At 38.1% G+C, this 26,837-nt stretch overlaps 1 protein-coding gene across 1 annotated transcript; it reads left to right on the forward strand.

Moving 5' to 3' along the window:
- The first annotated feature begins 16,865 nt into the window (after positions 1 to 16,865).
- Positions 16,866 to 26,268, forward strand: RERGL (RERG like). The gene is made up of 5 exons (XM_080914207.1): positions 16,866 to 16,972; positions 18,020 to 18,076; positions 21,250 to 21,323; positions 22,714 to 22,862; positions 24,117 to 26,268. The coding sequence occupies exons 1-5, from the start codon at positions 16,921 to 16,923 to the stop codon at positions 24,397 to 24,399; spliced, it is 615 nt and encodes a 204-aa protein (XP_080770333.1). The 5' UTR covers positions 16,866 to 16,920; the 3' UTR covers positions 24,400 to 26,268.
- The last annotated feature ends 569 nt before the right edge of the window (positions 26,269 to 26,837 follow it).

The following is a 26,837-nucleotide window of genomic DNA, read 5'->3' on the forward strand; positions in this document are numbered from 1 at the left end:
GGTGGGTCACTGGGGATGTTACTCACTTCAGAGAGCAAAGTGTGCACTTTGTTTTGTTTCCTTCTTTCTTGGAGGAAGTTGACACGATACTGTGTAATTCAAAGGGTATTGGACACCAGAGGCAAAAGTACAGCAACCACATTTAAAATGGCAGAAGGGTGTTCCAACAGGGACTGCACATCTCTAACTGGCTAGTGAATGAAGTTCTTAGAGGAACAATCATGGTCCATTCTCGGCTACCATGGCCATTACTTTCAGAAACTGATGGGTACCATGCCAGGGGCTTTATTTGCTGCTGTAGTTGTACATGTAACCCTTATATGTATATGAATAATCAGTTTTTGTGACATAACTTCTCTGTTTTTAAGATGATGTCCTTTCTCTCTTCAGTCACTCTTAGTGCATGAGACGCATACTACCTGACTGGGTGTCATAGGGCTGCTCAGTTCCATCCCAGTTATGTGTATTCAGTTCAACTGCCTAGTCAGTGTTTTCTGGAACAAATTTTCCATTAATACTGTGAATTCTAGAGAATGGTGTACACCTCTCTCAAGAATCACTTCTTGTCTATCTTTAGTTATAATTTGAAACAATTTACAATTTTATTTTTTATCACCTATGCATGTATTTTACATATATGTATGTATGTGTTCATATGTATGTGCTCTTACATGTGTGTCCTCATGCAAGTGATGTTCTACAGTTGATATCTGGTGTCTGGCTGGACCCTTCCCCATCTTGCTGAAGCCAGAGGTACGTAAGTGTAAGTCTGATATAGTCTGGCTAGCAGGGATTTGTGTTTCTGTCTTATGCATTTTCTACGTTCTAAGTGGGGTACCACCCACAAGCTTTTATTAGTCTTTTGAACCCCTGGCTACTATAGGAACATGTACATACCTGTATGAATATCCCAACACATATGTACTCCCACACACACACATGCAAGAAGGACAGAGGATAACTTGCTGGAGCAGTTTCTCCATTTCTTGGAAGTCAGTGGATCCCCATACCCATGCAGTATTTTCTGACATCTGGCACACTCCTGTCCTAAGAGTAGATGAGCTGCCGATATTTGGTTCCAGTAGCCATTAGCATTACATAATGACAGGCATTCTGCAAAAATCCCAAAGCAACCTGCTACAGACATATGTTTTTCACTAGTTTTCCTACATCTGCAGCAACATAGACCATTAGATTTGACTTAAATTCTGGTATCTTCTCTTATGCTCAGGGCCCATCACCATCACCCAATTTGGATGTTTGTTTCTAACTTTTCACTTTGCCCATTCTGGTACCCTGGTAATCCTATAAATTTGGGCTCTCTGGGGGCCTCAAAGGCAAAGCTGCTGGTCATGACCACTGATGAAGAAAAGAAAAGAAATATCAGGGTCTAGCAACCTGCCAGCTAGCTCAGTGGAGAAAGAGGACTGACCATGAGGTCTCACTAGGAACACACTCACTCTAGACTTCCAGAACCTGAGAGTTCTGCCTCAGCAGGGGCGGGGTTGCTTGTTCCAGCTAACAAGAATCACACAGTGGCTTCAGACTTTGAGACCTGAAACCGAGGAGAGTTACTGGTCTAGAGGCTCATAGCCCCAGCTGAAAAGACATGCTGAAAGTGAGCTCCTTCTCACACTCCTAGCCTATACAGTTGTCCCCAGCTGGCATACCAAGGCTATCTGAGAGCTTTGAGGTATATCACCTATTTTTGTGATGGTTAGTGTATCACAGCAGCCAATAGTTCATATCTGTTTAGTTTAAACCCATGTGAAAATTTATCATTCAAGGTTATCAATCCTGAATGATATTAAAGTGTCCCCTCCTGCGCTTTGTGCTCTTTAATGATGGTCTACTCCACTAATGGAGGAGGGTGTGGTAAGAACCCAGTAAGAAACAGAAAACTATATCTCAAACTGTGTCACGCCTAATATATGTATCATGGAGTCAGAACTCAGTGTTCAGACTTGACAGCAGTTCTATTAACTGGACAAGCTATCTCCCTGGTCCCAGAGTTTAGCACTATTTTAAGAAAAGACAATATTTTAGACTATTTAATCACTGATGAGTAAAAAACAGCATCAATTTTCCTCAAGCCATGGCAATAAAATAATAGATGTATGACCATTAGTCATACAAGCTCAAAGGTGAAGGAGCAAACTATTTTTAAGCCATGTGAATGTTCCCTTAGAACCTGCCCGTGAGAAAGGTCAGTGTGTCTCTAAAAGTAGAAACAGGCATGTAGTAAGCAGGTCAGAATGTTCATCGTCTTCTTCCCCACAGCCGAGGAGCTAATGCTTCAGAATCAACTTCTGCTTGGATATTTAGGCATCCTCCAGGTCAGAGGGCAGTCATCAATATGAGAAAGCTATGTTAGGGAAGGAGTTGTGTGTGTGTGTGTGTGTGTGTGTGTGTGTGTGTGTGTGTGTGTGTGTGTGTGTTAAATTACCAGGAAAGTTAATCAATTTTCAGACATATTTCTATGTAGTAACTATTTTACTTTAGTCTAAATGCCAAAGTGATAAATTAAGGAATTCACTGAAAGAACTTTTCAGAAGATGAAAATTAAAATAATCAAATATGAATTAAAAGCTTTAGGTGTTTCTTTCTTCAATGCATCTGAAAACCGAGGACATTCTATGCTACAGTTGGGAAGATCAGTTTGGGTAAAAAGTCACTTCTCTAACGTTGCAGTGAGTATGTTTGGTCAACATACACATGGAGAAAGGCAGAGATTCCTATCTATACCTTAGCAGTTGTACATGACAGTCTACACAAAACCAGAATTGGGAACAAATTAATACTCTTTCAAATTTGAGCAATGATGCTCTCACAACTAGAGGCTGGTCATAGCTTAATTTCTAGGTTAAAGGGTCATATCGTCTTTCCTGAACTCTTTTCTCTCCACACTAATCTGTAACTAACATGGTGATATCTAGTAAATTATTGGATTTATCAGTTACCAGGCTTTGATGGTTTTTATGTGCTTGGCCCAGGGAATGTCTCTATTAGAAGATGTACCACTGTTGGGGTAGGTGTGTCACTGTGGGCATGGGCTTTAAGACTCTCATCCTAGATACCCAAAAGCCAGTATTCTGCTAACAGCCTTACTACATGAAGATGTAGAACTCTCAGCTCCTCCTGCACTGTGCCTGCCTAGACACTGCCATCTCTTGGCTTGATGATAATGTACTTAACCTTTAAACCTGTAAGCCAGCCCTAATTAAATGTTCTTATAAGAGGTGCCTTGATCATGGTGCCTGTTCACAGCAGTAAATTCATAAATACAGGATATTTAAAATGATGTGTGCATGAAGATTCATATGTGTGTTTGAACAAGCATTTTTCACATGTATGTGCAACTTAGAGGGCACTTTCAATTTTCATTCTCAGAAACAGTATTTTCCTCTCAGTCTCCCCTGAGCCTGGAATTCACCTATTAGCCAGGCTTACTTGGTGAACCCAGGGATCAACTTGTCTTCCCTTTTCAGGACTGGGATTGTTAATGTGCACCATCATACCCAACATCTTCCCAAGTGTTCTGGTGCTAGAGCTCAATTCCTCATACTCTAAATGCAAGCACTTTACCAACTGATCTATTTCAATACGGACTCCAGCACATTTTAATGTGCTGATTGGATATGTTGTTGGTATGAGTGACACATATCTGTATTTCCACCAGACTAGCATGTGTTGTCAAGGCTGCTAGTCTAATGGCAGATCCTTTTTGAAGAAAAGTATTTCAAGTTTTGTAAGAACCCACTTGTGGAAATTAGACAAAAAGCAATAATTTCTTTGTAAGCACTTTACAACTGTGTGGATCTGCAAATATTTTCTTCTGGGTTGATTTTCCTGTCTTTGCAATAATGATTCAAAGGTCTATTTCTACCCAGGCACCTTCTCTTGAAGATGACTCATATACTTAACATTTTGAACTGAACCTTTTTCAATATGAAGCTGTTAATTCCCTGCTTCCTGCAAATTAATTGCAATTCTATGTTTGGTTCTTAAATCTCAGCAAATGATGAACTCAAGATGTTTTTCTAATTTTTTTTAAATTTCATGCAGGCACACACACACATTTTGATAAGTCAACTTTTTATCTCATATGGGCTCACTCACATTCCTGTAAAGGCCAAATGGATCATATCAATATTATATCACAGCTTTCAAAGTAAACTTCAAGACTATTACCTGAGTTTATAGTTTATTTACTATGTTTTCCTGATTATAATTTGCAGTATAACCTAATTTAAAGTTTCCAATTGGTTTCAGTCAGTTAAATACCTTAAATGTTTCAGTTCCTGAAACATGCCAAATGACTCACCATCTTTTGAACATTTCCATCTCTGGCATCATGCCCAATCAAGGTACATATCATCAGTTAATCATCTGAATTATCTTCTAGGTCAATGGTCATAAAATACACTTAGATTAATCTAGAAACTTTTACACATATATGATTGATGGGCTATTTGAATATAAAATTCTTTCTAAAGAGTTATATATTAAAGGCTTTGTCTGTGGATAATGATGGAGAGGTGATTGGTTCATGTATCAACCCCTCAATAAGTTTAAGAGTGATTACAGTAATATTAAGACTAATTGTAGGAAGTGGGTCACCTATGTGATGTTGAGAGGTATGGCTGGGTCCTGTTGTCTGTAGGCTTCCCAGTCACCATCAGATGTACAGCCATTTGACCATGCATACTGCCTCACTTCAGGACTGAATCGCTACAGTGAGAAGATGATGAATTGAATGCTCTTTCTGGAACCTTGAGCTGAAACCATGCTTTCTTCCTCGCGGTTGCTTTTCTTGGTATTTTGTCACAGCTCTAGAAACCTGAGTTGCTCATGGACCAACTTCTGCATGCTGCACTCAGCAGAATAGTCTCCTTGGATTTCCCTATCTACCCTGCTGGGGCCTCCACTTCTGTGCTGGTGGCTGTTCTCTGGTTTTAGCACCTACCACCACCCGCTTCAAAATTGCCTTGAAGACTTACTGGGTTAATTTTGTTGCTAGCAGACACTCTCAGATATTCTCATGCAAGTTTTTCTTTTTACTTCTCTTCTCTTTTCTTTTCTTCTCTTCTTTCCTCCCTTACTCCCTCTCCCCCTCCCTCTCTCTCTCTCTTTCACTCTCTCTCTCTCTCTCTCTCTCTCTCTCTCTCTCTCTCTCTCTCTCTCTCTCTCTCTCTCTCTCTCTTGAGGTCCTGAAAGCCTCATTTATAAACAAGTCCTCTAGGAATTTACATAGTTTAAGAACCTATGAGAAAAATGAATCCTTCCATGTATAATGTTTGTTCCAGATTATAATGCCTTTGTACAGGAGTTGAATGGGTTTTTATAATAACAGACTCAAACAGATGTGTGTGTACTGTGTCTTATATGACTTAACACTTTTTATAGGTAACAGTAGACACTATAGAAATTTCTACTAGATTAAAAAGCACTGATAGAATATGATTACTTGTAATTGTGTTTATAAACACACATAAATATGATGTGTATTATTGTATTATGTTTATGTGCTTGTTTTTGTGTGAGGATAGGAACATGTATGTTCTGGAACATGTGAATCTATGTATACTCATGAATGGAGACAAGAGGTTGATGTTTATTTTTTTTCTCCATATTTTTTAACTTCTGTGTGTGTGTGTGTGTGTGTGTGTGTGTGTGTGTGCATGTGCACACAGACACACAGACTCATACAGACACACACACACACACACTACACACACCACAAACTTTATGTTTAGGCAGTCATGTTGGTGAGATTTTTATGAATATACCTTCTGACTTTACTAAGAGACACAATGTCATACCCAATTCCCTAATCTTGTGGCTCTTACAAATTATTTGCAACCTTTCCCAGAATGTTCCTTTAGTCCCCGGTGTGGGATTTTATTACTATTATCATTATTATTGTAGAGACTACTACTATTAATTTTTACATGAGCTTTGGAGCTCAAATAATTTCTGCAGGCTTGGTTGGTAAGGACATTCCTGATTGAACTCCCTCCCCCCCAGTCCTTCTAATTGAATGTTTTAAAGTTACCTAGCAACTCAGAGGAAGAAAACATGTTTCTGGCTCAAGGTTCTAGAATATTCGGTTCATATGATTCTTTTTTTTTTTATAATTTAATTATTATTTTTTTTAAAACGACTTTATTTTACAAAACAAAGATAAATGTACAGATTTTAAACATTTTTTGCTTAAAATTATACATTTTTGTCAGTACTGTTTTTTCAGACATTAAAATAATTTTTACATAAAACCATGTGAATATATTTTTTTTAGTCAGTACCTGATTTTTTTCAAGGGCTTGACAGTATGCATTGAAAACCTAATAGTTACAATAAGCATAAAGTACATGCAAAACAAAACGCAACATGGAAATAGTCAAAGTCTTCTTGTTTTGTAAATATATGTACATTTTTTTGTTTTCTTTATTTCTTGGACTTCATACAGTCTGTGAGTTGTTTCTGGGGAAGTGCAAGCCTCTGGGGTTAGCATCCCACTATCAGTGACTGCATATTATGTCTGTTCTTTTGTGACTGGGTTATCTCACTCAGGATGATATTCTCTAGATGCAGCCATTTTCTTAAGAATTTGGTTAAGTCATTGTTTCTGGTGGATGAGTAGTATTCCATTGTGTATATGTACCACAATTTTTGTATCCATTCATCTTCTGAAGGACATCTGGGTTCCTTCCAGCTTCTGGCTATTATAAATAGAGCTGCTATGAACATTGCGGTGCACTTGATGTTTTTACTATTATGTGTCGGGAGGTATTTCTTTTCTGGTCCAACCTATTTGGAGTTCTGAAGGCTTCTTTTATGCTCGTGGTCATCTCATTCTTGAGGGTAGAGACGTTTTCTTCTATGATTTTGTTGAAGACATTTACTGTGCCTCTTAGTTGATACTCTTCTCCCTCTTCTATTCCTATTATCCTTAGGTTCGGTCTTCTCATTGTGTCTTGGATTTCCTGGACATTTTGGGTTAGGAGCTTTTTGTTTTTTGCATCTTCTCTGACTGTTTTGTCTATGTTTGCAATGTTGTCTTCTGCCCCCGAGATTCTCTCTTCGGTCTCTTGTAATCTATTGGAAATGTTTGCATCTGTGACTCCTGATTTCTTTTTTTGGTGTTCTGACTCTAGGGTTATCTCTTTTAGTGTTTTCTTTATTGTGTCAATTTCCATTTTAATTTCCCTCTTCCATTCCTTTATTTCTTTGGTTCTGTTTTCCTCTAGTTCTTTGAGTTCTTTGAGTGTTTTTCTTGTTTCTTCTTTAAAAGCTTCTGAATCATTTTGCTTTTCCTCCCTTTCTTGTTTAAGTAACTCTATCAGCTTCTTGAGGCATGATTTCAGGTCTGTGTCTTCTTTATACCAGAGAATAAGAAAATGAAAACAATTGTCTATTCTTTTAGGAAAGAAGAATATAGGTAGATCACAAAACTCCCTAACTTGAAAGGAAATGAAAAAACAATGCAGAGATACTCTTAAGGGCTGACCTCACTCATAAGTCAATGTCACCATTACTCAACCATTTAAGACACAACATAATGGAAGCACATGGGCGAGGTATGAATGTTCTCTAACTGTATTGTAGGTGGATGCTGTGAATTAAAGTCCCAATGTGCAGTTACAGCTGGGTCTTGATTATTTCAGGCCAATGTGTGCAATGCTGTGTCCTGTTGAGTAGGAGAGGTCCCTCATGGTTATGTGTATATGTGTATATATGCCTATCCATTTAGTTTACCAGCTTATCCTGTTACTTCCTTAAACAGTGCCTGTTGCTCTCATGGAGCTGAAACTGTCTGCTGTACAATTAAGTCAATGGCTTGAAAGACACCCTTTAAAATTTGTTTTCCTACTTCCACTGGTCTGGATGCAGGGGTTTTAAAAATAAAATTAAAATTCTGAATTGTTATGGTTAAAGCTGAGAGATGTGTTAGTCATAACTACAGTGGCCTGTCCTCTCAAGAGTCAAAGACTCTTTCCTCTAGCCAAAGGCCAAGCCTGACGGATGAATTCCCTTTGAATTGATTTCAAACATCAACGAACTGAGCACAGTGAGTCCATGTGCCTGGAGCTTGAGCAAGGATGAGAACATTCACACACACACACACACACACACACACACACACACACACACACACACCCCACACACAACTGAGACAGAGCAGCACCGCAGGGAGGGCTTGGTTTCTAATAGACAGAACAGAGGTAAGGGATGGTCAGAGGCAAGTTTGCTTCTGAGTAATCCTTGTAAGAGTTCATTTTAGAGATGATTTTTAGTTTGTTGCTGGCTCATCAAACCGAGGATGTAAATGTGAAAGGGTAAAGACCTATTTAAAAAAAAAAAACTGCTGTTCTTATCTGTACCAATGAAGTTTTAATATTCAAGATGATGTCCATCAGACAAAACTCTAAACCCTGTGGAGCGAAGATACCCAGTCATTGTTTCATACAAGGATTTCCTTTTGATATATACAGAGTTAAACAAAATTATTGTGAAGTTCATTTTAAGAATACATTTTACCATGGTTATGAATTACAAAGATTTGAATAGTAGAGACTAGATTTTCTGAGCTCTAATCTTTCAAAAACACAGTAAAACAAATCTAATTGGCATAGTTTTATTTACCTAGAAACTACAGCCTGTGTATTTAAATCATAGCTGGAAGGCGGAGGGAAAGGAGGAGGGAAAGGAGGAGGGAAAGGAGGAAAGAAAGGAGGAGGAAAAGGAAGAAAGAAAGGAGGAGGGAAAGGAGGAAAGAAAGGAGGAGGGAAAGGAGGAAAGAAAGGAGGAGGGAAAGGAGGAAAGAAAGGAGGAGGGAAAGGAGGAAAGAAAGGAGGAAAGAAAGGAGGAAAGAAAGGAGGAAAGAAAGGAGGAAAGAAAGGAGGAAAGAAAGGAGGAGAGGATACTTTCAGAATCATATTTGGAACTTGACAAGAACACATACTAGTACTTCAATCATGGAGTAATACTTCTTGATCTACATTTTTATCTGGGATGATGCTGTATTACTCTACAGGGTAATTGCTTAATTAACCTAAATGCTTTGCTTAGCTTTACTTTAAATTTAGGGAGCAATAATTTTGACTAAATACAAGCAAAATTGAAGATTAAACTGTGGACATTAGACTTCTATCTTTTTGCAGCAGAGACTTCTTCTATATTCACCCCAAAACTGAATCCCTCAGTGAATAAAAACAATTCTCCTTTATTGGCAATCCATTTCTGACCATCTTGATCATAGTAGCTAATGAAACTAGGGACATTATCAAATCTCTGTGGTCATAGACTGAAATATTCCTTAAGAACTGCCTGCCATGGGATAATTTTTGAGTACATTCTTCCATTTGTTTCCTCTTTTTCCTTTTGGTCATTGTTCCATTGAAAGGAACAGTTTAAACAACAATCCTACAAGCATCCCTAATCCACAAACCTCTGCAGGCTGAAGTAGTTGTAACACAGCGCCACCCCCCCCCACACACACACACTCTATGGTATTACTAGATGCTTTATCTTCCACGTTCCAGGCTCTCCGAGTATGTTCTGTGACCTGAGATGTTGACTAGGATACAGTTGATGGGTATCTTCTCTTCTTTTGGTCTTTGGTTGGATTATGCCACATTGTCCCTTCAGGAAGAATAGAAAGCAACAAAAGTATGAGGTTACAGCATTTTCTGCAGAATTCTGTCCTATGATGGTCATTTGGGGATGTCCAAATTTTTATACAGTAGAGCAGAAATATGGTTAGCTGATGTTTTCCAAATAGCCTTCTTTTCAAGTTCTTAAATGGTTCCTCCTTCAGTGCTCTGGTTAGTTTCAGTCACTTTCTCCACAGAGTCCCAGCATCCCTTCCTCTTGTCACTCAGTCTCCTGCATTGGTTCAGACCTCATTAATCATGAAACTGTGATGCCATATTTGCTTCAATGTAATGGGTAAATACTGGCCACAAAGAAAAGAGAATCGTAGCACAGATAAGAAGAAAGCCCACTGAATTCTCTGTGTTTTGAAAATAAAAGGGGAAACTATATAAAACAGATGTTGAAAACTGTGGTGTGTCATAATGGAGCACAAGTATTAAAAGCAAGAGGAAATAATTATACACATTGGCATTGTTACAAAACAGAGTGCAGCTAAACTGTGAAGGGAAATATGTTCATTGCTGCAGATTCACATTTTTAAAAAATGAATGCCTGATATGTGAATGCAGAAAAAAAGATAATGATCGGGGAGAATAGATAGTTAACATTTAAAGATTGGCAGGCACAATGAATTGTAGGATGGGAGGGGACTGTTATTTCAGAGGGCTAAGATGGTGGTGTGTCAATCAATACACACCTGAAAAGATGAGCTCTGAAGAACAAGCAATGACTACAGATAAAACCGAGCAATGTTAGCATGTTAATTAGATACAATAAACTCACTTCAAAAAAATTATAAAGCATCGGCTTCCAAAAGGAACTTCCTCTTCATGGAGGATGTGAACCTGTAAAGCTTGTTGACCATTCTGGCTCTAAGGTTGAACTCACCCTAAGTCCCTTGGGCTAGAAAAACTGTTAACAATACTATTCTGTTTTTAAGGTTTGGAAAAGATACTGTTGCTAGTATTTAACTGAAAAGTTCATTCAAAATTAGTAATTGGTTAGCTTTTGTTTCTCTGTGGGTTATGTCAGTGCTGGATTTGAACCAGGAAGTATTTTTCAAATGACATAAATCTTGAATTTTAAAAAAATGTCTGGCTGCATTCAATACCACTTAAAATCTTAAGGCATAAATCATGCAACAATTCCAAGTTCATAATCACTAGATACCATAATCACTTAACTTATTTAATTGTGTGTGTATGTGAGCAAGCCACAACACATGTGTGATGACCAGAGAGTAAGCTGTGGGAGTCGGTTTTCTTTTTCTAGTGTCTGGGGCTCAGGGTTCCAGATACATATGTAGAAGAGGATGGCCTTGCTTGACAGCAATGAGAGGGGAGGCCCTTGGTCACCGGAAATGTAGGGGGGTGCTGGAGTGGTGAGGCAGGAGAATGTGAGTGGATGGGGGAGCAGTCTCATACAGGCAAAGGGGAGGGAAGGTGTGGGTTAGGGGGGTTGGTGGAGAGGGTAACTGGGAAGTACTATATCGTTTTAGATGTAAACAAATGGAATGATTAAGAAAAAAAGAAAAATAACAAACATTTATTTCTGAAAGTCTTGAAATGAGCTGAAAAGTAAGTAATGTCTTTCACATTTGCATTGCCAGCCTCTGTCTTCTAAGGATTTATTTATTTTAATTTTACATGTATGGGTGCTTTGGCTGAATGTATGTTTGTATACCACATGCATGCTGTGGAGTTGGAGGCCAGAATAGGCGTATAATACGAAACTGGAGTTATAGATTGTTATGAGCTGCCATATGGGACGATAAGAATCAAACACAGGTCTTCTAGAAGAGCAGCCGAGACTTTTACCTGCTAAGACATTACCCAGCCTTTGAAAACTATATCCCAGTAGAATTTCTGTAGGCCGCAGTGGCATCACTCATGTATCCCCGTCCAGAACACTCTTCTAACAGTTGTTCTGGAGAAATAGACTATCATTAAGACAATGACCTGCTCTGTCTGCTACACTGGTAACTGACTACAAATGACTAAGAAGCCAGGGCTGCAGAAGTGTCCAAGTGGATGAAGTACCTGCTGTGTAGCCCAGGGAAGAGTTTGAGAACTTATATTTGCATTCCCAGAACCCACATGCAGTTGCTATCCCAACACTCCTTAGTGAGATGGGAATCAAAGACATAAAAATACCCAGAAGCCTATGGGCCATCTTGCTTGGTAGGTGCAGAAAAGAACAAGAGACTACATGGAATTTAAATACACACATGAAAAGTTGTTCTCTGCCTTCTACAGTCATGTCATTGCATCCACACAGACATATTGCACACACACACACACACACACACAAGCATAATATTAAATGCAGTCTTCTGAGCATAACATGCCTGTGGTAATCATAAACCTATAATATCAGTGGTCACCAGCACAAGACTAGCACAAAGTCAAGAGAGCCAAGGCCATGGCATGGATGAATAGATGAATCCCAGGCCCCACCCTTTACTGAGGAGCCATTGGGAGTTGATTGTTGCTGAGGGGGAAAGAATCTCCCTCCATTTTTTTTCTTTAATGTAACATTAGTAGTTCCTCATGGCTAGTGGATGGACACCCTCCGTCCATGTACATGGGCCGTACTGACTTGAATTAGTGGCATATATCCATTATATATATATGAAACATCTAACTTTGAGTGGTTGGAGGGTGTGTTGGTGGGCCTAAGGGAAGGTAGATGGGGTATAGGAGTCAATATGATAATATTTCATTGTCAACATGAATGAAATACACAAAATCAATGAATAAACAAAGAGAAGCTCATTAGGGATGGGATGTAGCTCAGTGGTAGCATGTTGCCTCTTATATATGAGACCCTGGATTCAGTCCCTAGTACCACAGATAAAATGAATTAATGAGTGAATGAATTGATGAATAAATGAGCTAATGAAAAACTTATCTTTCTTTTGTGAAAAAAAACTAAAATATCTTAAAAGTACTCTAAGTTCACAGAAAACTTGGCAAAAATTTTCTTGAGAAGGCAAAAAGGGTGAGAAGCTGAGTTATAATTACTTTTAGCTATCATGTTTCAGTTTTTATAAGGGTAGTAGTAAACTAAGACCTTATGACCATAAACATCTCAGGAATAATTTAAAAGTAGAATAAATACAGGATCATTACCTTGAAAAGATAATTGCAATTATAAGAATACATGCAGAGAAAAATTAGCAAAGCCATTCAATTATTTAGTCTCAGTCATGCTTTGAAATCTTTTGAAAATTGGTGAGGTATTCACTGCTTTTCATTTGAAGAAAAATGAAAAATAGGCCCATATAATTGAGTTAATTACTAACATTATACATGGAATAAAACAGTCCTTTGGAATAGTATTTCCAAATGAGGGTCTCTTCTGCAAAACATGTTCACAATGTAGGTAGGAGACATAACTTTCACAGGTCAAGTTTAGTAACCATGTCAACCGGGTTTCTAAATTACTCAAGAATGGTATTAATGTCTCTATCCTGTTGACTCTTGCTGTAAGATGTGAAACCAGAAGATATATGGCATATAGTGAAAGCACATTCAGCGTGGTCTATTGGGATGTAGTATACTTTTATATTATCTGTAACGGGGAAGTCAGACACTGTGGGGGATTCTGAGGAGTTAGTTGTGAATGTCCAGGTCATGTGGGAGACCTTCTCTAAACAGAAACTAGTGTATACACTATTCGGTGAATGAGAAATCATTCTTAAAGTCATTTATATCTAAAGCTCACATACACATATATTTTAAATATTATTATTATTATTATTATTATTATTATTATTATTATTATTATTATTATTATTATTACAATGTGGATGAGATTAAAAGTAGCACTTCAGTCATGCTGAGTGAGGTCTGTACCACTTAGCTAATTCCGACGACCTTTTTCTTTAGTCTATAGTATCTCACTGACTTGTCTTGGCTGGCCTTAAATACATTCTCCAGTCCAGATTGGCCTTAAATTAATGTTCATCCTGCTTTACCCTCTCAAATGCCTGGAATCGCAAGTCTACACCACCAGGAAGAAATTGTTATGAGTATATCTCATCCATTATGGTAAACTCAGTCAGAGAGCAAAGTAAAGACAGGCCTGTGGGATTCCCTCTTACAGGTGCGAAATCCAAAATGGAGATTTAGAGATAACATAGATCACACTTGGCTTAAGTGTTAAAGGGATAAAATCCTAAAACTAGAACTAAAAATTACAAGTGTAAAGAGAACAGATCTGGCAGACTAAGACTTCTACAGGGTCACAAGCACAGAAAGGAGGAATTGTAAGTTATTCCTGATAAAGAGGATCTGCTAAAAGTCAAAGGGAAGAAAGCAGCAGAGAAGAGAAAGTAAGGGCTGGGAAGTGGAGTAGATATGCAAAGGGGGCCGGGGACTGAGTGAGTGAGAGCTAGAGACAGGGGCACAGGACTAGACTGTGACAGGGGTGGGGAGGGGAGGGCATTGGAGAGGGAGAGGGAGGAGGGAGTGAGAGAGATGGTGGAGAAGGGATCAGGAGGGAAGGGGAGGGAGAGGGGAAGGGAGAGGGAGAGAAAGGTGGGTGGGCTCAGATATCAAACAGCCTGTGGAAAGCAGATTCTTTTCCAGTGTTCAGAAGTGACTTGTGTAATTTAAAGCAGACCTCCATAAGGCTGCAATGCCATGAGTAGATCCAGACTCCCAGAATAGTCTTCCCAGACCAAACACTGTGGGAAATCACATTATTTTAAAACAGGCTATTTCACATTCTTGTTCGGACAAAAATAGTCACATGCAAAAAAAAAAGTGTTTATAGAGTCGCTGACAGGGCATGTAACAAGGGAACTGTTTGATAAGATTCGAGGGAAGCAGTAATTATTAAGACAATTGCATTCTGCAAAAAATTGTGTTAATAGAAGCTTAGATTTTAGCAGTCATGATTGTGGGAATCTGGGTAGGTAAGTGTCTGGCATAAATCTTTTGGGCAAAGATATTTTCAGAATTGGGATTGTGTAGCAGTTACCCTTTATCCCTAGCTGGGAATGTTTCTATGCTAGTTATGTTCTGAAACACCTCATAAAGGGCCTTGGGAGCAGAAGAGGCAGAGCTTAGCACTCAGACATTCTTGCCTGCCCACCTTTAAAGTTCCCCCTCTGCCTCTCTCTGAACTACCACACTACATTCATCTACAAGTTGTCTAAATCTGTGATCTGCCTGAGAACTTGCGTTTTAGAAAATTTAAAAAAAAAGAATTATTTATTCTTTAAGAGACCACTTTCAAATGAAAAATATCACAAATATCACACTACTCTAAAGAGGGCAACAAATCCAATAAAACTGGGGTTACATGTGCCTGTGAGCCACTTGGATTTGGGTACTGGAAATGATACTTGTATTATTTTAAAATATCGAAGAGTGGAGGATAAGAAAATAGTACTATGCAGGCACCTTATCGATATGACAAAATACCCGAGAAACGTTAGTAAGGAGGGAGGTTCATTTCTGTTTCCTGTTTGAGGGTTCAGTCCATGTGACAGAGAAGTGTGGTGTAGCTGGCCGTGTCCTGTTCACAGGGAAGAAGTAGAGAGAGTCGAATGCTGGTGCTCAGATCATATTTAAAAAAAAAATCATCTTCAGCTGTCAGCCTCGGAGATGATGTTGCCACATTCAGGGTGGGGTTTGTCTCCTCAGCTGAATATTTATGGTGACACCCTACACAGGCATGTTTCCATGGTGATTCTGAATCCTGTCAAGTTTACAGTGAAGATTGACCTTCCAATGGAAACTCTTAAGGCGACAGGAATGGTCACCGTTTACCATCTTAGAGCCTCTTCACACTGCACAGCCTCAGTGAATTCCACCCAAGGCCACTGCCAGCTTGTTCTTTCTTTGAGATATTTTCCTGTTTTCAAAGTAGCAGGGAAAGAAATGGGACAGATTCTGTTCATTGCTTTTCCAGTAGTAACTAGATTTGGTATGCATTGGCAGCTCATAGGTTTTTTTTTTTTTTTTTTTTTTTTTTTTGTTTTGGTTTTTTGTTTGTTTGTTTTGTTTTTAATGAAAAACTACTTGTTCCAGGTGGCTTTAGAAAGTTACAAGGTGGAATTAGTAGTTTTCTGCCTGGGGACCACCTACGATTAGAATACGTGGTCTAGGTATTCCTTGCCACCGCCATTAGCCTAGACTCAGATATGTTAGGTTTACCTTCTTGTTACTTCACCTTTAGTGGTTGAGATTATCATTGTAATTTACAAAAGGAAAGCAAGAACAAAAATGGTTCTTGATCAATTAGGCTTCTTCACATGGATGTTTGAGTACAGCTCTCTGTCTTAAACAGAGACACTGTGTTTTCTAGTAGATATGCTTTAATAATGAGACTCACAGTTGGCCAAACTCAAGGAATAAGAGTCTATGGAGGGATCATTCCTTAATGCAGGCAACCTACAGCATGTTCCTCTTCTCGAGACTCAGATGTCATCATATAAGAGGGGGCATAAATACTCTAAGAGCTGTAAGAGCCAGAAGGTGCAGAAGCCTGTGGTGAGCAGTGTTTTCTGGACCTAACTGGCCCAACGCACACGTGCCTTCACAGCAGTTTGGACTGGATATGCAAGAGCTACTCAACAGCAAGCCATTCAAAACCTCATTGTGGATGGGGGTGGGGTTATGAAGCCCCACCTATAGTCAAAAGGTATGGGAGACTCTTGAGAACTGGGAAAGGAGTCTAGATAGTGTGTCCATGCTCCAAATAATGGCCCTATACTTACTTATGCACAGACTGGCAATACAAATTGGGCACTGTTTTCTAATAGCACATGAAGCAAGAAAGGAGCTCTGGAGGAGGTCATCTGGGAAGAGTTGGCTGGAAGGGACTGGGGGTGACTTTGATCAAAACACCTTGATTACATATATAAAATACTCATGTAAATACATAAAAAAATAAAATGAGCCATAAGAATACATTTATAGGGTTAGGTACACATTTTTTAGAAGCTTTCTAAATAAAAATAGGACATTTTTCTTCTTGATTCTCCAGAGGATTATGAATGGGACTTCTGTTAAAAATATATAACTGTTGGTTTCATAAATCTCAGTGGATAAATACTAGTCCAATTTTTAGACTATCCGTTGAAATGTACCAAAAGCAAACATTTTCAAGTTATTATTAGATGGTAGAAATATATGGTGAAGTTGCCATTGGAAGAACAAGGACAGCCATAAAAAGGCATGTTCAAAAGAAATCAACAGCATATGCTGGGCTCTCGTCTGCAGGGCTCCAAAACTGAACAAGCTACTCAAGATGGGGGATGTCAAGCTTGCTGTCTTGGGTGGCAAAAGTACAGGAAAATCAGGTGAGTGGTGCTTTGTTTGTTAGCATGATTAGAAGGTGAGTAGACACAAATCGGGATAGTTAATAATGGCCGTCTATTACACAGAACTACCAGTAATAATGATGTCACTGTGAGATAATCCACATAGAAATTCTCTCTGTATGCATTTTCAGTCTTCTGGGCAGGTTATTATTTAGCAATGTTTTAAGGAGGTGGGTCAGTGTGATTGCCTGAAATACGAATCTGTATCTTGTTCTTCCGACGTTGAAAACTCTAAAGACTAGCCAGAAACTCTCCCATGACTTTTTCACATATTCCAGCACACTTGCCCACAAGCCCGGCATCAGTCAGTTGTTTGGAAAAAACTTTCTTTTGTAAGGGTAGGGTGGGCAGAGGTGAACAGAGCATGGAGTTTAAAGGCAGCACTATTGAAGTGTCATGGCTTTGTAGAGACCTTGTTTTGTGGATATTCTGGAACCTAGCACAAAAGGCGCTAATTCTAGAAGTCACTATTCCATGTTGCTTTGTTTGGTTCTCCTGCACAATCTAAGGGTAGCAAGATTTTCACCAAGCAATGGCATCAGCCCAATAGTGAGAGCTGAATAGCTAGCAGACTCGAGTTGCTGTAAGACAACAAGCTTCTGGAGTCTCTCCCTGGTTCCCAGGCGCTAATTCACTGTATTTGTTAACAACTGCACATTCTGGACACTGCCACCGTCCTTCCTCCACACAGAGCCTCTAGTCAGATTTAATTAATAGGAAAAGTAAGTGTTTCGAGAGCTTTGGCTCTCAGATATAATGAGGCATATATTTGTGGTTTAGAAGGTGAGGTGTATTACATGTTTGCATATGTTAATTAATTTCATAATAGTTTACACGTAAGATCACACATTTCTATCTAAGGAATTATATTTTATCACCCCAAGTTTTAGATCAGAATTCAGTGAAGTTTTAAGCACCTACCTAAGGCTTGTTGATCACTGAGTGAAAATCTAGATTCTGTATGTAACTGAAAAATCAGTATTCTCCAATGCAACAATTCTTAAATCCTGCTTATTCATTCAACAGCTCTTACAGTTAGGTTCCTTACCAAGCGGTTCATCGGGGAATATGCTTCTAATTTTGGTAAGTTGCTGCCATGCACTCCTATTATTTTTAATATTTTAGCATCAACATGTTAAACCCAGGTACAACCAAAGAGGCATTTTGGCAGAATTGTTATTTTTTTTTTTACATTTATTAAAATGTTTTAATTCAAAAATTCTAATTTTAAATTTCAAAATTGGTTTGAATTGAATTGAGAATTTTAAAATTGAATATAGTGATGAATTAGAAAGTAAAGGGTTTCTCAAGTGTAAGACTGGAGCACAGTGAGGTTGGGGCTCTCTTTTGCAAATATTGCAAAGCACAGACATGCATTTCTTGCAAAGTTAATTATCAAAACATCTGTTAGAATATAAAGACATTAATATTCATAGTATAAACAAGTATAAAAGGAAGCTTGTAAAGCTGTACAATAACAGCAAAATAATAGATGAATTAAACTTCATATTGTTATCTAGGCTATTTCAATACATTTCTGAGAAATTCGATGAAGAATGCCAAGGCACCTTAGTATAACCTCAAGGTCATTTTATTAAGTCTAACACAATTTAATTTTTTTTATAAAAATTGGCATTGACTGTAGGAGACACTTCAGCACAAAAGTGAGGAGTTTCCTTATCCTTCTGAGTATAGTGTTTGTCCAGAGATTGATCAAAATAATAAACTTTATAATTTTTCTGATCAAAGACATGAGGATTAAATGCTTTTCCTTTTCATTTTTTTTTTTACAACAGTGATAGCAGAATCCAATGAAATGTAAAGGAGTTGGTTTTGTTCAATATTGCTTATTTAGTGTCAGAGAGTTAATAATTGTTTTTCTATGAGAATCGAAGAAAACATCTGTTCACAAGAGGGCATTATCAGCATATTGCTGAAATGATTTTCTAAAGATGTCTGTCATGTGTGCAGCATGGTGTCTCCATGCAGTTTGACACTGAACATTTTAAGACAAGTGTTTGAAAACTGCTTACAGAAAGGAGACCACGGGGAAAAAAAAGAAATTTTTAGTGTTTCATTTCGAGGAGTGAAAATCTTAGGCATTGGGGTCAAGATAACACACAAGCTAAGAGGCCTAGATGAGAAAGTTTTCCCTGAACAGGATAGAAACTAAACACAAACAAGATAAAGCAGTCTCCGTAGGAGGACAGACAACAATGAAACCTTCACCTTAATCTTCTCTACAGTGCAGCTCTATAAACAAATGAAATGTTTACACATTCTCAGCTGTGACATCTCCATGCATAATATAAGACCTGAGGACATTTTGAAAAGATAAGCATGTGACCCTAAGGCCACCAACTCTATGGAAACAAGCTCACAGAAGCAACTCCATCTTGTCGGGAAAGGATAGAAAGGGAAATTAAAACACTCTTAAACAGGGATGACAGCCCTTGCCAGTGTTGTGAGATTCGAGAGAAAGTGCTTCTAAACTGTCTGGGAGAGTTTATGATTCAGAGCAAATAGTAAACGTTGGAAGTTTGGGGGAGGGGGAAGACAAGATAAATGTTCTGTAAACAAAATCTGGTATTTTCAGAAACTGGTACAAATGTTATTCCTGAAAAGATGTTAAAAGTCAGTCTACATCTTCTGAGGAAACTTTTTATTTATTTATTTATTTTTTTATCAAATATCTGCTTCTTTTGTACCACAGAGATTTGTTGGTTTCTTATGTGACATACATGTTCCTGAGTGCCTGTATGTGTGGTATGTGCACACTGGTGCCCAGGGTGGAGCATCAGGTCCCTAAGAACTGAAGTTAGAGACAGCTGCCAGTCTATGGGTACTGAGAACCAGAACCAAGGCCTTTGGCAAGAGCAGCAAGCACTCCAAACCATTGAGCCATCTCTCTAGGCTCCTTTACTTTGCATTATGGGCTACAGGACAGTGGTCAATGGGAGTGATCGGCTTGTACACTAACTACGTTGTATTTTGAATGTAGAGTAAAATGATGCTCTGTGAATTGTATGCCACAAGAGAAATCGAGTCAAGAGGGATCTTCAGGCTTTACATCAAAATGAGACATGTATCACTGAGCAAACAGGGATCTATGAGATGGATTTTTGCAGGGACTACAAAAGTGTATCTCACACAATCAAGTTAATGTGTTTATCAAATGCTTAAGTGAAAATTGTCTGGAGTTTTCGAGAAAGATGGGCATTGCAAATACATGCCCAGGTGATTGGTGTGTGGGATACAGGATCCTAGAACCCGTAAAGTATTACATGACAGTGAATATGAACTGGAGAGGATGGGGCACACATTTCAGAGAACATGAATAGAATATGATCATAAGTAGAGAGAATTGAAACAGAAATAGAACGTGTGGAATGAAGACCTAGTTGAGATCATGGCGGTGGCTACATACAACAGTACAACTAAAAAGGCTTAGAAGATCAAGGCTCTGTCTAAAAGTGTTGAACTTAGAACAATTTTTCATGTTTATAAGATGCTGGTAATGGGTATTAAAAAAGGAAGATGGCTCAGTGTCTAAGCAGCTTTATGCCAAGCCTAAAGATCTGAGGTTCTCTCCATATACATGTTGTAGAAGGAATTTGTCTTCTGACCTTCTCAGAGTTTTGACACACACACATACATGTACATACATACATACATACATACATACATACATACATACATTCATACATACACACACACTCATCGATAAATCAATAAATATAATAAGTAACAAAGAAATTCATGGTAGAGGACACATAACAGATTTACTGATGATATGTCTGTCTGTGGATGAGAGGAATTTTTAATGTGTTGAGTTGAGAGGATATAAACTGGCCTTGGAGAGGATCACAAACACACACACACACACACACACACACACACACACACACAAACACACACACACACCTCTATAAAGGTTAGAAGCACTTGCTATTACTTCAGAAGACGCAGGTTTGGTCCAGCATCCACATTACAACTGTAATGAAGGTTCCAAGGGATCCTATGTCCTCTCTGGCCTTTTTGGGTAGCAGGTTCTCATACAATCCATGTAGACAAAACACAAACACACACACACACACACACACACACACACACACACACACACACACACTAATAGCTTTAGTAGAAAGAGCCTTAAATTATGCTTTGTTGAATTTGGCACACCAAGATTAGTCACATATAAAAGTTTATTCTGAAATTTTCCCATACTAACAATGAGTACATATATTTTTTTGCAGAATCTATCTATAATAAACACTTGTGTTTGGAAGGAAAACCATTAAATCTGGAAATATATGACCCGTGTTCTCAAGTAAGTTAAACAAAATACCTCTTTGGTTTATTTTCTAGCATGATTTGAAGAAGAGTGGGTATGAAATGCAAAATAATGTCAACACCGAAATAAAGTTTTTTTTCAATTGATTATTAAAGTGTTGACATTTCTTTTAGTGTAAATTGTATCATCAGGATTCTGTGTAAATTTTTATTAAATGTAAGCACAGCAAAAATCTCTTTAATGTCTCCAATGACCTACATGTGAACCCAGAAAATATTCTTAACAGAAACATTGATTTTATGTAATATATATGAGAATCTTACTTGTGTGCTTTATCTGAATGTGTACCATGAGCATGATATGTGCACAGAGGTAAGGCTAAGACATATATAACGAGGAACTGCAATTATATATGGTTGTCAGTGTCATGTGGATGTTAAAAATGGAACCTCAGTCCTCTGCATGAGCAGTAGGTGCTCTTAGCCAAAAAGTCATCACTCCAACTCCCTAGCAAGACTCTCTAAAATAAAGGTGTTCATGGTGTAAGTGCCAGAAATTAGGGCAGGATGACTTCTCAGTTTTTATTAAATTGTCTATGTTTGTAACTAGTTTTCAATAGAGAATCAATAATACAGATTTGGGGTATAAATTTCCTTATATGGTCAGTATACTGAAACATCAAAATAGGATTATAAAAATGAGAAGAAATCTCCAGATTTCTAATATTTCAAAACATGTTTTTGTTATTGGTTTGCCTTAAGCGTTTGACCCTAAATTATCCTATAAACATTTTTAGATAAACTTTGTAAAATTTCCACCTTCATGTGTTTGAATCTACTGTTGAAAAGAAATAGATATTCTAGTTTTGGGAGATGACTTAGTGGATAAAAGGGTTACCATGCAATCTTTAGGACCTGAGTTTGGATTCCTAGAATCTATGCAGAGCTGGGTACTTCTAGCAATCCTATGCTGTGGTAGATGGAGTCTGGAAGTTTCTGTGCCAGCCTGCTTGTTATCCATGAGAGAGAGAGAGAGAGAGAGAGAGAGAGAGAGAGAGAGAGAGAGAGAGAGAGAGAGAGAGAAATAGATACTCCCCTTATTAATACAGATGCCATTTTATAAAGATCAGTATATGAATATTTCTTTAAAAGACCATCATGTCAAATTTTTAAATATTTTTTTCTTACAGGAAAGTTGAAAAATGAGATAAAAATAACTCTCTCTCTCTCCCTCTCTCCCTCTCCCTCTCCCTCTCCCTCCCCCTCTCTCTCCACCCCCCCCCATGTGTGTGTGTGTTTTAAAAGACAGCAATAAGAAAGAAACAGAAATGAAATAATAAAAGCACATCTTAGACATTATTGTCCTTTGGCTTTATTGAAATACTGTGGTGTGATCATTGTACTTCATGCACCTGGTTCCTTTATAGCCACAGAAAGCAAAATGCTCCCTCACAAGTGAGCTGCACTGGGCAGATGGGTTTGTGATTGTGTATGACATCAGCAACAGGCCTTCCTTTGCTTTGGCAAAGGCCCTTATCTACAGAATCCGGGAGCCACTGACAACTCATTGTAAAAGGTAAGGCATTTCCTTTCCATCTTCTTCCCTTTTTACTAAATCACCATCTTGCTGAGGGCATCATTAAGAAGGATTTAATACAGACTTCCAATTACAAAATTTAACAGCCCTGAACAATTCACCTTCTCATTCCACAGGAGTAAAAGGAGCCGGCTAAGAATGCTTTATACCCTGGCTGACATAAACAGTTACTTGCCCAGAGTAAATGGCGATTTTACAAGACAGCTGCTATTGTTAACATGACACTCATGAGCAGAATCATGGTGTTCTGCACAGCATCTTCTCCATGCCTCCACCTTCCCTTTTCATCCTCACAAAAATGTTAAGGATCCTAAATAAACCCAGATTTAGTATGTCTGGTATCTTGTGAAATCCAATTTCTTGTCACTGGGTTGCTCAGGATGTCATGGTAAAAAAACAGAATGAATTTTCAACCAGTGACAAATGCCAAGGGTGGGGATATGTTTTTCTCCAATTTTCCCCCTGAGATAAAAATGTGGTCAATAATTCACACAGACAGTGAAGAAGGGTGATTATATTTAGAGAGCTGTTGTTCCAGTAGTTAAACACTTAGGTATTTGAGATTCTTAGTTTAATCTCCTTTATTTTTATTGTTTGAGTATTTCTCATTAAAAGGTTCATTTTTTTGTTCAAATGCGGGTGGGAGGAATTACATAAATTCTTATCAGTGTTGCGCAAAATGTCTAAGATGATGGTCTTCTTGAGTGGACCTCAAAGCTATAAATTTTATTGCTATACGTTGCCACATGTGTAACATGTACTATCATAGCTCCAATAAATGACAACAGAATTAATTACTTTTGTATGGGTGTGATACAGTACCCAGCAGAAAGAAATATGGAATAATTGATTTATGTTGGCTCTGTGTTTCAAGTGGCCAGTCCTTGTCATACATGGTAGGGACTATTTTCCTATTTTGCTTAACATATAGTGACAAACTGGGGAAGATTACAGTTATTGGGAAGATTTTAGGGTATTATATCTATCCCCAAATAAGGAATTTCTCAGTTCTTCTCCAAACTCTAATCACTGAGAGTCTTGCTTGTATTATTTATTTCATTCTGTGGGAATGGCTTTGTAGCGGTGGGGATGTGTTTAAATACATACATGGTTTGACCATAAATATAATACCTACTAGGACTTACTTTTATTTAATTTTTGACCTTTGGATATAAACTTAGCCTATTTTCAGTGGCTGACCCCATCTTGAAAAAGTTACCCATTCTGTTTCAGGGTGGTGGACCCAGCTGTGGTTCTAGTTGGCAACAAACAAGACCTCTGCCACGCACGAGAGGTTGGCTGGGATGAAGGGCAAAAGCTGGCGATTGATTTCCGCTGCCAATTCTGTGAGCTGTCTGCAGCAGAGCAGTCCTTGGAGGTTGAGGTGATGTTTCTCAGACTCATCAAAGACATTCTGATGATCTTCAAACATAAGGAGAAGAGAAGACCTAGTGGGTCTAAATCAATGGCCAAACTGATCAATAATGTATTTGGGAAGAGGAGAAAATCTGTTTAGCAGACATATAATCCAGTGGAATTGATCCATCAAAGAGTTTCAGACACTTAAATGGCAGTTATGCTTACGATTTATACAATTATGCTTATGATTTATACAATTATGCTTATGATTTACACAATTATGCTTATGATTTAAACAATTAAAAGAGAATTTTTGAGATATGTAATGAGTAAAAAACTAATCATGGCTTCATCTTAAAATATATAATTTGTTCTTTGAATTAGTTATGTTTGGTCACCATTGTTTCCAATGAACTTTTGTGTGTGTAAGCACTCACTCTGGTGTAAACATGGAGATCTGTCACCCATGCCTTGCTGAGAAAACCCTGTGCACTCTGTTTCATTAAATTACACTCATAAAGTTTGTGATTCATTTTTACATTTCGTTATTGTTTTGAGTTAAACAATCAGATGTTCAAAGAGCTAATGCATAGTTGAACACAAGCTATAGATTTTAAAGGGACGCCATGGTACTTAACAGGTTTCAACTTAAAAGTATGATATACGGTTGGATATGTTAAATTAGCTGTCCGAGAATAAATATTTTGCTTTTGGTAAAATAATGAAATAGTTGTGTTGTATGAATTAGGTACTATTCTTACATCAGTAAAATGTAAAAAAAAATACATATAACAAATTTGAGTTAATAGAGGAACTACTTTGTTGCTTTCAATTTGAAGGAATACAGTCTGTGATTCAGGGAAGTCACGATGGCATGAGTGTGAGGTACCCAGTTACATTGCCCCATCAATCAAGACCATGGGTACTGGTGCTCACCTGACTCCCTCACTTTTCTCTTTATGGAGCCTGGGACACTAGTCATGCCTGATGGGTCTGCCCTATTCAATGAAGCCTCCTGGGAAACATTTTCACAGACTTGCAAGGCTGTGGTTCTTGAGGGCGTTGCTCGTAGAGAACTTCACATATAGCATTCAGATCATTTAGATATGAAAAATTACCTAGTTTAGTTTATTTAAGCAAATAAAATGCACATTTAGTTTTGCTTTTGTTGCTGTGATAAAAAACAATGACCAAAGCCAATCTTTGGAAGAAAGGGCCTATTCGTTAGGTTACAGCTCATCATGGAGAGAAGCTTGGAAAGGAGCTAGAATTTGAAATCACAGATGAATGCTGCTTGTTGCCTGCCCCCTGTGGCTTGTTCTGACTGCTTTTCTATACACTAGAGACCATCTAACTATAACCACCTTTATTAAAGACACTTTTCATAAACAATCATGGTATTTCCGGCAGGACATGGTCAGACAATCAACAATATACAAAAACTTCTAAATTCCCTTTTTGTGTAGACTACCAAAATCAGAAAGCCACTGTGAAACCCAATGAAGTCTTCATTCAATGCTTTGAAAAGGGGAAAGTAGCTTAGAGTGAGGGTTGACATTTCACATTAAGGATGTTGTTTAACAACTTTTCACAAGCAGACCCTGACTTTCAGGAAATGAACGTGGCAGAATCATTAATCTGAAGATCCACAACCTTTTATAAAAGGAACTACTACTCTTCTGAGAACAGTTGATGAAGTCACTGCAAATTCCCTATGGATAAATAGATTGGAAAACCAATTTTGGTGGTCAGGGAATCCTGTTTTAAGGGAATTAAGTATATGTTTACAGTACAAGGGGAAGAGGATATAAAAATGAATTTAGAGATTCCCCAGACCACAAGGCACTTTGTGCCTTGGTGGCCACCTATTTCAAGATCAGGATGTCTCTCTCAGAAGCCAACAGCAACCTTTCAGAATTATCAGGGAGAGAAGTTTTTGGTCCTCAATCCAGCCTGGGAGATATTTTGTTAGTGACACATGTTCCCGCCTCCCCCACCCAACAAAGAAGTGTTCTGTGTGCTAACAATACAGCATTTTAAAAAAGAGGAAAACAAAAGCCTGCATTTTTATAAAACTTGATAATGATAGTATTTCAATCTGTACAGTCACCAGAAGTACAGATTTATATAAAAAAATGCACACATTTCACTTGGCATCTCCAGCACCTTCAGCTTTCTATGCCCAGTCTGTTTAGGCGGTTTTTTTTTTCTTTTTTCTTTTTTTCTTTGCAGGATTATTTGCATTCTTTCTAGAGTCTGCTTCCCCCCCACCCCCTTGGGTACCTCTCTCCCTTCTGTGCAGGAGCCTTTTTAGGCTTTGGCTCTGGCTTTGGAGGAGCAGGTTTAGCAAACAACTTGGCAGATCTCTGTGACTCATTCTTTACCTTGGCTTTGTCTCCTTTAGCATTCTCTTCAGCCTTTCTTTTTATCAGCAGGGGACATCAGCGCTGAACACAGACACATAGTTGTGGACAGGATTGGTCTTGGGGGGTCTCGTCTTTAGTGCTTCTTCACACTGCTCCTAGCCTGGTTTTTAATTGTGTCTGTTATTTGCTATATATATATATATATATATATATATATATATATATATAT

This window comes from Micromys minutus (assembly GCF_963924665.1).
Source record: "Micromys minutus genome assembly, chromosome: 3".
Taxonomy (NCBI): Eukaryota; Metazoa; Chordata; class Mammalia; order Rodentia; family Muridae; genus Micromys; species Micromys minutus.

Bases quoted from the DNA above. Each gene is read 5' to 3' on its own strand.
- RERGL (XM_080914207.1), top strand. From the start codon at position 16,921: ATGGGGGATGTCAAGCTTGCTGTCTTGGGTGGCAAAAGTACAGGAAAA. The intron at 16,973-18,019 runs GTGAGTGGTGCT...TTCATTCAACAG, and splicing joins CAAAAGTACAGGAAAATCAG to CTCTTACAGTTAGGTTCCTT. The intron at 21,324-22,713 runs GTAAGTTAAACA...GTTCCTTTATAG, and splicing joins TATATGACCCGTGTTCTCAA to CCACAGAAAGCAAAATGCTC.